Source organism: Alligator sinensis, unplaced genomic scaffold, assembly GCF_000455745.1.
Source record: "Alligator sinensis unplaced genomic scaffold, ASM45574v1 scaffold659_1, whole genome shotgun sequence".
Classification (NCBI taxonomy): Eukaryota; Metazoa; Chordata; order Crocodylia; family Alligatoridae; genus Alligator; species Alligator sinensis.
Window position 1 is genome coordinate 790,873 of NW_005842265.1, and position 12,720 is coordinate 803,592.

Consider the following 12,720-nt stretch of genomic DNA (forward strand, 5'->3'; position numbering starts at 1 on the left):
GGGTGGGCTGGGGAGGCAACATGGTGCAGGATGCAGTCAGGAGCATCGACATGTAGGGGTGACTAGAGCGCCCCCCTGTGGGGGGGGAGGGGCAATACATTGTAAAACCATCACTGCAGTCAAGCAGAATTGCCAACTCGAGAAAAAAAATCCAATTTTTTTTTTTTTTTACCAACAACCACACTTTTTAACTATGGTTGATGTTAAACCCCAAAAATTTGAACACAGCCCTTGAAACTGGGGCCTGGCAGAAGTATTGTATTTAAAGTTACCTACAACATAAAGCATTCAGTAAAAATGTTTAGCCATCAGTAAAAACTTTGCAGACTGTCAGAAAAAAAATGTTCTTGGGTTAGCAACCCTATTTTGCACCAACACACAGACCTCTTTCACTGGAGCTAGATGATTAATGAAAAAATTGCCAGAAGTGAAAAGTGGTTGCAGGTGCATCAACTTCTCAGTGCCCAACTTGCAAGATATAAAGGCGTCTGAATTTCAAAAGGCAAGGTGCTTACCACCTTTATAAAATCTGGTCCCTTAAATAAAACTTCAGTGAAGTACCCAAAGGTTGGGGGATCTAAAAATCACTCATGACAAATTAATATCTTGAACACTTGAGCCAAGTGCATTAGGTGAAAGCACCATTTGGTAGCTATTCTTTCTGCTGCTAAAGGAGGACACATAGGCTAGGGACAGAAGTTACATATAAACTGATATAAGTGATCAGAAACTGGTTTAAGATACACCTGGTTGAATGTAGTATCAGACTTAACTGATTTGGGTCAAACCAAAACTTCTGCCCCAGACCCCTTCCTGGTTCCAGTTAAATCACAGTCCCCCAGCATCCCAGCATGCTTTCCAGCCCTGGGCTGGGCTGGGCTGGGCTGGGCTGTCTGCTCCAGAGAACAGCATTGGCTCTGCCCCTCTGCTCCCTACCTGGAACAGTGAGGGCTGGCTGACAAGCAGGTGTGTGTGTGGGGAGGGAGGAACCTAGCTGGGGATGCAACCCGTCTATGGGGGGTGGGTACTGCCCCCCCCCCCCAGCAAACCCAGCTGGGGTCTGGGGTCTGGGGCCAGGGAAGGGGCGTTAAACTACAGTTACCATATTTCCAATTTCAAACAAGAGGACACGTGTGGGGTGGGAAGAGGTACATGATTGTGGGGGGAAGGCATTTATATGCCCCCTGCCTCCCACAGCCCTGCCAGTGCCCCACATTCCTGACCCACAGCCTCCTGCCCCCCAGGCCCTGCTGGTACCCTATACTCCTCATCTGCAGTCTCCTGCTCCCTCCCAGCCCTGCTGCCCACGTAGCTTGCTTGAGTGTGTATGCACACATACACACACACTCACCTGCCAGCAGCTGCCAGAGCCTGCACGCAGAGCACGCTATCCAGCCAATTAACTTTCCCCACTGCCCCCAGGCCCAAGGAAATGCAGAGGCAAAGCAAAAACTTGGACACTTGCTGACACTTCAAAAACCTGCCAGAATGGGAGGACAAGGAGCCAAAAAAGACGACATGTCTGGGAAAACCCGGATGTATGGTAACCATAATTAAATACCCCTTCCCCTACTCAAACTTAGTGCTGGCTGCAACTGTGGACTACAAGTCCCAGAGGCACCTGGAAGCAGGAAGAGGAAGTGATGAGCAACCCTTCAGAGTTCTACTATTGTGATTTTGGACTGCAAATCCCAGAGACTTCGGGGGCAGCAGGAAAAGGAAGTGAACACACAGTGAGAGAGCCACATTCTAGTGTCCCCAGCTTCTAGCCTGAGCCACTGCAGGCATGTGGCTGCATTTGCTGTTCACTTCTGTTTGAAATTAATCTGTGCAGCTTAGACTAACCTGCAAAATCTGAATAGATTCAGCCTTGGGATTTTTGATTGTCTGTACTTAGTCACAGTATATACTGTATGCTGAGTTACATAAACATTGATGCACCACAGAAAAACTGAGGAGAGAGAGTGCACGGGGCTGAGAAAGGACATCACTGAGGCACAAAGAGAAATACAAGGAAGAAAAAAGAAAAAAAAGGCACATACTTTGCTAACTCAATAAAACACCAAACTTGGCAGTGGTCTGTTTGCTTATTTACTTAACACAGAGTGCAAAAGGAAGGGCACAGCTTATATGACTAAGAAAAATGTTAGAGATTGAAGGCAGTAACAGAAGAACATTTACTATAAAACCTTTATTCCTATGAGTATCTAGAGACGCAGCTATTCTCCTGCTTTTATATTTAACAGAGGAACACAGTTGACAAGAATATAAATATAAGGCTCTCTAAATGATTAGGAGTAGAGGTGGGTGAATTTGTAACACAAGAACTCAAACCTCATTCTTATTCCTCCTTTGCATACTAGTTAAGGCTAGCTTCACAGCTCTCTACCTTCCATCCACTAGCCCAGACCCTTCCATCAAAGAAAGGAGTAGAGGAAGTCAGCAGATTTCCAGTCTTGCTGCAATGCCTTGGCTATTTTCTCCAGTCAGCTCTCCAAGCAAGTTTTTAATTCCCAAAGGAGAAATCAAGCCCCAGTCCAATTGAAAAATAACAACACAAAAGCTCTGAAAATAGGCAAGGGGATTAAGTCAAGATGAGAGGAAAAAAAGAGTGGTAGGTGTACCATAGGAGGCTTGGCAACAAAGAGGAAGGACAGAACAGTAGGCCTGGAGGGAATAAGGTTGGTAAAATCACGGCATCACAGATCAGATGAATGGGGAGCAGAGGTAAAGAAAAGAAGAGGGATGAGAATGTTACTGGTAGGAAAGATCATCCACTACTAATGTAGAGACCTAGTGCTTTACCCGTAAGACTTTTTAAAAGTACCTCAGGTTTGGTTTTCTCACCATAAAGTATTTCTACATGCTTACCAGAAGGCACTAAGCCATTTTGTGACTAATTGCTAAATTAAATCAGTTAATTGATGCTATTCTTAAGAGGACAATTCTCTATATTAGTTTTCACAAAGATCTACTGCACCAGCAGCAAATAATGTGTGAATGCTCTGACTGTGTTAATTTCCATTGGCTTAGGGAGCCATTAACTACACACTTACAACCTTCTGGGTATTACTGGGATATTAATTCTTATATGGAAAGCATATCATTACACCAATGACTCTCATATGCAAAGACACATACATGGACTCAGAGCTTTTACCATCTCAGAGCTGCTCCTTGGCCTATGTGTAATGAGGAGTTGGTCTTGTTATGGCCTCTGCTGAAGCAGAGCAAAATGTTGAGAAGTATATTACATATTCAAAAGTACTTTGCTTCTAATGAGCTACCGCATTAATAGTTGGAAGGCTAGCTTTTGAAATATTCTTTTTGTGACCATTTTCCCCTTTTAATTTAACTTTAAGTAGTTGCTCAGGAGCCATCTATTAAGATTTCACAGATACACAAAGCTACAGCTATAGTTTATGTTGCACATGGGTGTGGAAAGGACAGAAATTGGTCCTGGTGTTGTTTGGTTGTTTTCTTCCCTTGTAGTCAGCTGCTTATTCTTGCTGCTCCTGTATGCGAATCTGAGGCTGCTTCTGATAATGGTCCTGACAAAGTGCGACACAATACTTTGCGTAGCCCCATGAAAAGACTCAGTTGAAACTGCTCTGTCTAGAAATAAGTGACCAGAGAAGGACATAGGTGAACTACATTCATGAAACAATTCTATCGGGACAGCTGGGAAAGGAAACAATAATATTCGTAACTAAAGCCAATTAGGAAAGGGTGGAGTATAAATAACAAAAGCAGAACACAATGTTTTTCCATTTCTGCTTCCCACCAACACCCCCTCCTCCCACAACTCCACATATATTCTTCCAACATGCATTTCCAAATTCTCTCTCTTTCATTTTTCTCTTCTGAAAATATACTGTGACAACCCAAGTCTAGTAAGAAACAGATCCACTGAGCATAAAGGTCACTTCTCAGAAAGATTTCCTTCCCTGTTGACTACTAAGATGACTTTTAACTCTTGTAAGTGAAAGACGAATGCTATGCACGCCATTTTACACATACTTTCATTCCACAGTTAAAAGCAAATGGCCAGAAGTCACAATGATGAGATCAAATATGCTATTAATTACCACTCGCATTTCCAACTTCAAACGCCAGCATCAGCCTCAAATCCCATTCAGTCAGTGCTTGGGGAAACACTCCTGTCAATAGTCTCCATTGTATTCTGAAGTGCAAGTTCTATTCTGCAAAGCCACTCTCTGTGGGGCACCAGGCTTATTGATTTTCTGTGATTTCCACATCAAATGTGCTCAGCTTACAAGACAAAGGACTTCTCACAGCAAGACCCATCTGCTCACCTGGGGCTCTTGAGGGGGGAAAGGCATGCTGGGTTTGTTTGATTTTGGATATCACCACCAGCAACAAAAGGTTCTCCATGGCAAATTATTCCCTCAATGACATGTACAGCCTTCTCCCCTCCTCCCCAAAACCTTAAATTGACATTTAGAAGCATAAATGGTTGGGATGTATTAAACAGCTCTGTCAGTGATGGGCAAAATGGCACAGAATCCAACACATGCCGTTCGGTTGAGCTGGCTTTGCAGAGTTAACAAGAGCACAAAGCAGTAAACTTTTATTATTATTGGTTTAAATCACTGAAGTCAGCAGACTTGACTTAAGGAGCAGATCTGCTGAGTAAGAAACTGTAATTTTTTGCACAGTTGCCTTTCAGGTTAGAACTGCACATTATGGCATTGCCGTAAATAGGGAGCAGCATGCAAATATTTTCTGAGAGCATTAGTTGTAGTTTGATGACTGAACTAACTCTGAAAAAAGTTAAATGTCCATACCCCGTTTAGCCCACTCAGCCCTTCTGACTTATATGGGGCAGATGAGGGAAGCTTTGCTTCCCAGCCTTGGTCAGTTTTGGAAGGGTCGGCAGTGTCTGCGGCACTACCCTCACTTACCCCTGAATTCAGCAAAGCATTAAGCATTTGCTTAACTCCATTCTTCCTAAAACAAACACCTAATTTTTAATACATGCTTAGCAAGACTTAAGAACATGTTTACAGATAAATGCTTAATGATAGGGATGGACCCATACACGTGCTTAAAGTTCTTTGCTGAGCTAGGGTCTGGATCCACCTGCTCACAGGAACACAAGGATCATGCCATGCAGTTGAACAAGACAGGCTCTTTGTGCCCTCTTCTGACCACACCCTGGTGTAGGTACGTGGTCTAGGTTCAATACTGCCCTATGCATTCCACAGGATGCTCAGCCAGTCAGCAAACAATCCCTTTCTTGAGCACTTTGCAATACAGCAAAATTAAAGATTTGGAACTTTAAAAAACAGCATTAAATAAATATTTTCATTTTCCTTATTATTTATTATACTTACAACTAACTCACCTTGCAACTACCTTGCACAAGGAGACTTCTGTTTGCCCATGTGCTTTTCCTTACGTAGTATAAGACTCCCCACATTGTAACATCATTCTATTTCCACTCTTACCTGAAGGGATTACTCTGTGGGTGTGCGTGTGTGCGTGCATGTCTGTGTACATGTGAACAGGGTGCAACACAGTTAATTGCTAACCTGTTACCAGAGGTCTACCTAACTTCAGGAGGCGGCTGGTCGATTTCATGGGCAGAACTCGAGGCCGGCCATCATTTTTGCGGGCTGAGTGTGGTGAGCCCCGCCACGTCTCCAATTGGTCAAGGTGCCCCAGTGGCCTCTCCCCTCACCACTGATTGGTTGTGAGAGTTATCTGTTATGTGGACCCATCCCTCACTGCCGATTCGTGGAAGGGTGGGACTACATGGCAGGCAGACTTCTCAGCCAATTAGTGGTGAGGTGCAAGGGCAACAGCCATCTTGCTGGCAGCCCCCACCCCTTTCCCTCCTGATGATCTGTGCTGCTAGGCTGCAGCACCATGAAGACTGCTGCTGCAAGAATTTAGGATAATGTGGATTTGACACGCCACTGCTGCCTTCTTAGCACACATGTTCTTTCAATAATCTGAAGTCAGGTCTTCCATCTCTTTACATCCCAATGATTTATATTGCCTCTTTGCCTCTTGCCCTTGCCCTCGGGGTCATTGGGGAGGTGAATCACAGACTCTTCCTTCCTGTTGAGTCTGCATAATGGAGCTCTAAACCAGGCAGATGTGAGCTCACAGGAACCCCCCCTTTCCTTGCCCACTGGTACTTCCATCAGCTCCCTCAGCTGACTGCTAGGACTCCATTGTGCTTATCCTGCAGCTAATGGCTAGATTATGGTAGTGGTGAGTACTTGGGACTGCAGGTGTTAGGGCCCTGTTACACATTACACTGTGAGCCACACAAATGTTGATCAGTTTAGTGCTAGTTGCAGTCGCACCTTCCACTTGAGCAGCACACCTGTGGGGAGCGGCCACACCTTGATGGAACAGGAGCTGGGTTATTTGGATTAAGAGAGAATCCTGTCCTGGAGTGGTATAACTTTGTGCCACATAACAAGCCACTTAATGTATTGACAGTCCAGGGGCTAAGAGCTCCAGGAGTTGTTCAAAATTAACTTACAACAAGGCCCTTAGAAGGTATCCCTTGTTACTGGGAGAGTTAGACTGTTGAAAGAAAGATATGTCTGTGCTGAGACTGGGTGGGCAATAATGCATTCATTAATGGGGAGCAGAGTCTTTTGAGGGGAATGGGGTTTTGGGATAGTTTTCAGATTGGGCTTCTAGGGAGGATGAAAGCCTTCTTCCTACAGAGGAAGGAGCTCTGACATAGATACTTGTCCTAGAAATGAAGTACAGGGGGACACCCATCTGGGGTGGGCAAAAGGGAGACTGTATATAGAGGGAAGGGGGGGGGGGGGGGAGGGGAGGAACCGGTAAAGGAAGTAAGGAGGAAGAAGCAGGGAACAACAGGAAAAAAAAGTGAAAACATAAAGGGAGCCAGAAGAGAGTCATGTAGGAATAGCACAGAATAAATTTGTTGAAGGCAAGGAGCTGATTTGTTGGCTACAGTGGGCTTTTAATAGTTCAAGTGTAATATATATAGTAGGGCTGTATTTAGCCTAACTCCTGCTATTCTTTGATCTTCCTGTCCCCAGCTGCAACTTTTGATGAATTGTTGCTTTTGCCCCCATATTTTCTCTCTCATCTTCTACTATTATGTCCTCTCTCAGCCTGGAATGCGACATGGTTCTTCAGCGTCAACCACTCAAGTTTATTTTGGTCCTTGGGTGAAATCCGCCAGGTTGTGTACAGTTAATTCACAGTATAAACTATGACAAACGGCAGGTTCTGTGATTTTTGGCAGGCTTGCTGCCAAAAAAACAAACAAACCTTATCGAAAATAAAATGCTGTTTTAAAAAATGTTTCCTTTGTCTCTTGCAACTGCTCCCCATGGATAATCCAATTGCAGGCATCAGCTCCTCTCCAGGACTAGCAGCTTCTACCTACATGTTTCACCCATAATGGGATCACACTGAAGAAAAAGCTGAAGCTCATGCTTATGTTTTCACTCAGATTGATGCTAAACTAATGCATATGTACTACTCTTTACTCACTAGATTGGAACTGTACAGTAAAGCACATCTGGCTCCCATGTGCTGAGGAATGAATGTATTCAACATACGTCACTGTGCTGCAGTGACTACGCTGGCAGGACATTCAGCCTGGATTTCATGAATAAATACTACAAGCCAAGGGTAAGATTGGTGGGCATGAATAGATGATTGAGCTAAATTCATCTGTGGTGTAATCCCAGTAAGTGTGATGGAGTTATGAGGAATGAATTTTGGCTACAAATTCTGCATAAAAAATAGTCTATGAGTTCCTTGTTTTTCAGCATGTTTTCCCTGAACTTCCCAGTACCCATCCTCTGTATCTGTTCTGGTCTAACTTCTGGGTGACTAGAATTGTGCTTAGTATTACAGATGTGATCTGAATTAACACAGAAACAATTATAGTTTTTTTCTCTATTCAAAAGTAAAAGAACCATAAGGCCATACAGCTTTCTTTTGAATTGTTGCCATTAATCATGGAAGGATTGGCCTGAAACTTGCACTTGAAATGAATTGGAATCTGAGCCAAGGACATAATCACCATGGTTTCCATTATTTAATGGAATAAAATACTGTTTATGGAGATGGGAGTGGCTTCACTTTTACACAATTCATTTCCTATTTCACATCTTTCTAAACTTTACCTTAACAGAGCTTCATCTGCTTCAACATTGCAAAATTGATTTAAAGATTTATAAAAACAAAGCTAGATGTAATTTCATAATCTCTAATGCTGAGAAAATAAAACTGCTCTGGCCAATAGTTTACACAATAAATAATCCATTTGCAAATCACCTACATTTAAATTATTACCTAATAATTAGACAATTGTTGAAAACATCTGGAAGTAAATTTAATACATTTATCAACAAAACACATATCAAAGTGGGCTGTTTCAATAGAAAATATATAAGGCTATAAAAGAAGGCAGTTTAGGAAACAGAAACCAAGAAGAATTATACATAATATAATATATTTTTGACACTTTGTAGTATTTATTTTTTACCTTTATAAAGATGCTGCTAAAATACCTTCAACACTTTCATATTTACTATGAATGCACTGGTGTTTTTAATGAAGGCAGTAACATTAACTACTAGTCTAAGGAGCTGTTTAAGCATTTTATAAAAATCATACTGCCAAAATCCAAGTTTGTTCTAGGCAAATACAGTGGTTATACAAATTACTTCATGAAGTAGAAAATAAGTCATTCTTTTACAAAGAGCAAAGACAACATAAATAATAATAATGCAAGAGTAGTAAAAGTCTTATTTTGCTTAAAAAACATCTACTTCATGCAACAATAAAATGTGAGACACTTCTTATTTTAAAAAACGATGTTTTAAAAAGTTGAAGAGAAATTTCTTTTCTGTGGCCATTCCTACCTGAAGAGGGATTCTCTTGATAACCAGATTTCATTCTGTTTCACAGTTTTCCAGGAGAAGAGCAGCAGGAGCAGCAGAGCGGAGAGGGTCATGGCAGTAACACCACATTTATTTAACCACGTACAGAGCTTTTTAAAACCATGAACAAAAAGGATACAGTACCCCATGCTGGAAAAGCAAACAGAGAGGGGAGAAGATTACAGGTTTTGTTTTAGAGTTTGTGTACAAGATTATATCAATATTCCATTCCACTTTCTTTAGATTAACTTCATTTTTCAGGAAAACAAATTCGGACTAAACAGTCCCTTCTTTTTTCCCTTGAAATCAATTCACAACCAATGTGAGTTTATAAAAGCACTGTAAATAACACAGCCAGACGAATGTATGTGTATGCAGTAGGCAGACAAGGTTCCTTGGGTGAATTTGATATCTTTTATTAGACCAACCCAAATAGTTGTGTATGCAGTATACATTGTATTGTTATTATAATACTTAGGTAAGCAATCTGCTACATCATAATACTAGTAATACTTAGTAGTGATATAGTTGCTTACAGCTCTCTAATGAATTCTCTACACAACTTCAGCAGTGTTATCATTCCTGTTTTACAGATCAGGAACCTGAGGCTAAGAAACTGAGCACCTTTTCCAAGTTCCCAGCAAGAGATATTCAGAGGCAGGATTACAATTTAGGAGTTTTTAAGTCCTGCACAGAGAGTGTCCCTCTCTTACGTGTAGGGCAGTGATTCTCAAGCAGGGTGCCAGGGTACCCTGGGGTGCCACAGGAAGTGCAAGATTTTTAATTTTCCATATTCCAAGCCAAATTAGCCAAATCAATTCCAAATCCATGAGTCAGTCCAGAACCATAAGTGGTCCTACTACCGGCAAGATCTCTTCCACCACCACCTGGGGCTTCAGATGTTCCCAAAACCTTTGGCAGGCATCCCTCTTGCAGGCCCAAGCCTGGAAGCTTGGGATTCGGATGCCCCCGAGTTTCGCTTGCGCTTAGCCATAAGGCCCTAGGAGCAAGCTAGGGAGGAGTCTCCTATTTCTATAAAGTGGGCATAAAGCCAAGGTTAACTATGCATTACTTATGCAGGTACTATCCCATGCCAGCAGAGTGATCTTCCCCAGGTGAGACTAGGAAGCCACCGTGGTGATCATGGTATTTCCCCTGCCAGGCAAGCATAGGACTACGCATGATCTAAGCTGATAAGAGGCTGAGGTAAGTGAGGAGTGAGGAGATAAACACAAAGGCAGGCTCAGGCTCTCCCTGCCTAGCTGCTCCCCTGCCCCACTGCCTGCCTCCTCTGCAAGGTAGTAAGCACTGTAATAAATAAATTCGTTTTTTAGATGCTGCTTAATTCACAAAAAGTTATGGAGGGGGCTTCAAGTCTGATGAGGTATGCCTTAAGACTAAAAATACTGAGAACCACTGGTGTTCGGACTTTAAAGGTGTTGAGCTGATGCCATTACTGTTTTCAAAGCTTAAATAACATTATGTGTGTACAGTGTGCTTTACACCAAACAGCTCTGACATTAACTATCCTGTCATTCGTACTCAGGCTACATACTGGTAATACCCTACTCCTCAAGAATCAAACTAATGAGGAACAAGGTAGTTCTCAACCTCTATACTACCACAGCCTACCTCCAACCCCATACACAGCACCACAATCCGCCTACCCCTCAACACTACTACCTGCCACCCCACAGCTGGCTTCCATCCACCCCTCCCAACACAGAACCATAGAAAATTAGGGCTGGAAGGGACCTCAGGAGGTCATCTAGTCCAAACACCTGCTCAAAGCAGGACCATCCCCAACTAGACCACCCCAGCCAAGGCTTTGTCTAGCTGGGTCTTAAAACCTCCAAGGATGGAGATCCCACAACATCTCTAGGTAGACTTTTCCAATGCTTTACTACTCTCCTTTCTGTAGTGGGGGGCCCAAAACTGGACACAGTACTCCAGATGTAGCCTCACCAGTGCTAAATAGAGGGGAACAATCACTTCCTTCGATCTGCTGGCAATATTCCTACTAATGCAGCCCAGTATACTTTAGCCTTCTTTGCAACAAGGACACACTATTAGCTCATATTCATTTATTATCCACTATAACCCCCAGGTCCTGTTTTGCAGAGCTGCTGCTTAGCCTGTCAGTCCCCAGCTTGTACTAGTGCATGGGATTGTTCCATCCTAAGTGCAGGACTTCACACTTTTCCTTCTTGAACCTCATGAGATTTCTTTTGGTCCAGTCCTCCAATTTGCTGAGGTCTCTCTGAATCCTAGCCCTACCCTCCAGTGCATCTACTACTCCCCGCAACTTGCTGTTATCTGCAAACTTGTCAAGGGTGCAATCCATCCCATCTTCCAGGTCACTGATGAAAACATTGAATAAAACCGGACTCATGACTGACCCCTGGGGCACTCCACTTGATCCTGGCTGGCAACTAGACATCAAGCCATTGACTACTACCCTCTGAGCCAGTTTTCTATCCACCTTACAGACCATTCATCGAACCTATACTTCCTTAGCTTGCTTGCAAGAAAGTTGTGGAAGATCATATCAAAAGCCTTGCTAAAGTCAAGGGTGCAAGCTGTAGTCATGTTGGTCTAAGAACATAGGCAGACAAGATCCTTTGGGTGAATCTGATATCTTTTTAAAGCAGCCACCGGCTGCTTTACCACTCTATCCAGGAAGAGCATAGACCATCTGCAGATGCTTCCTCAGCCTGACAAAGGGTGTTTATGCCCAAAAGCTTGCTAAGAAGAATTTTTCCAACTATTTGATTTGGTCTAATAAAAAATATAAAATTTACCAATAGAACCTGTCTGCCTGTGTCCTTAGACCAACATGTCTACAACCTACACCCCTGAAACATGGAAGATATCACATTTTGCCATTTGGAAAGGAAAATGCACAACATGAAAAAGAAAGAAAACTGAGTACTTCAGACTTTTTCTTCATCCTCTGTTACTAGGTTGCCTCCCATTTAGTAAGGGACCCACACGTTCCCTGATCTTCCTCTTATTGCCGACATACTTGTAGAAACCCTTCTCATTACCCTTCACCTCCCTTGTTAGCTGCATTCCAGTTGAGCTTTGGCCTTCCTGATTTCATCCCTGCATGCCCGAACAATACTTTTATACTCCTCCCTCATTGTTTGTCCAAGTTTCCACTCCTTATAAGCTTCCTTTTTGTGTTTTAACTCACTGAGGATTTCCCTGCTAAGCCAAGCTGGTCTTCTGCCATACTTGCTAGTCTTCCAGTGTATCGGGATGGTAATCAGTCTTTCTGCAACATCATGCACAGCTTTACGATCTAGCTTTCTAGTCACCTTTTTTGTCAGGCATGCTGCAGACTCATCTAAGGTAGCTCTGCATGTGTTAGCTCCCAAAAAGAATCAGCTAAGCTGTAGCAGTGTGGTCCTGCACGTGAGCAAATTAACTTTCCAACTGAGCAAAGCTAATTAGTCCACTTAATGGCAATGCCATATGAATGGGGTTCTGCAGCTTTCATGCAGGTGCTGATCTATGTAGCATTAAGAATGTTTGTGGATTATCTCATCCTCTCCTGTCTCCTGGTAGCTGCCCAACTGCACCAGATCTGGTTCAGTGTTAAAAACCATTAGAGAAAGGTATTACTCATTCTCAATGCAGCTGGATCTGGGGGCAAGGCATATCTCTCTACGTTTGTACATCACCTAACAAAATCAGGTTCACCGTTGCTTAATTTCATAGTAACTAGGGTCAGGAGGGACCTGAACAGATCATCTAGCCTGACCCCCTGCCACAGGCAAGAATGAATGCTGGGTTCACAAGA

General features: G+C 43.0%; 1 protein-coding gene across 6 annotated transcripts in view; it reads right to left on the bottom strand.

Annotated features, from left to right (window-relative positions):
* Positions 1 to 12,720, bottom strand: part of TMTC1 (transmembrane and tetratricopeptide repeat containing 1) — a 257,444-nt gene that overhangs the window by 74,941 nt on the left and 169,783 nt on the right. For all 6 annotated transcript variants that reach the window (XM_025209059.1, XM_025209058.1, XM_006027760.3 and 3 more), the window contains one exon: positions 8,898 to 9,065. In XM_025209059.1, the coding sequence (XP_025064844.1) occupies positions 8,898 to 9,065 (168 nt within the window). The remainder of the gene's footprint in view (positions 1 to 8,897; positions 9,066 to 12,720) is intronic.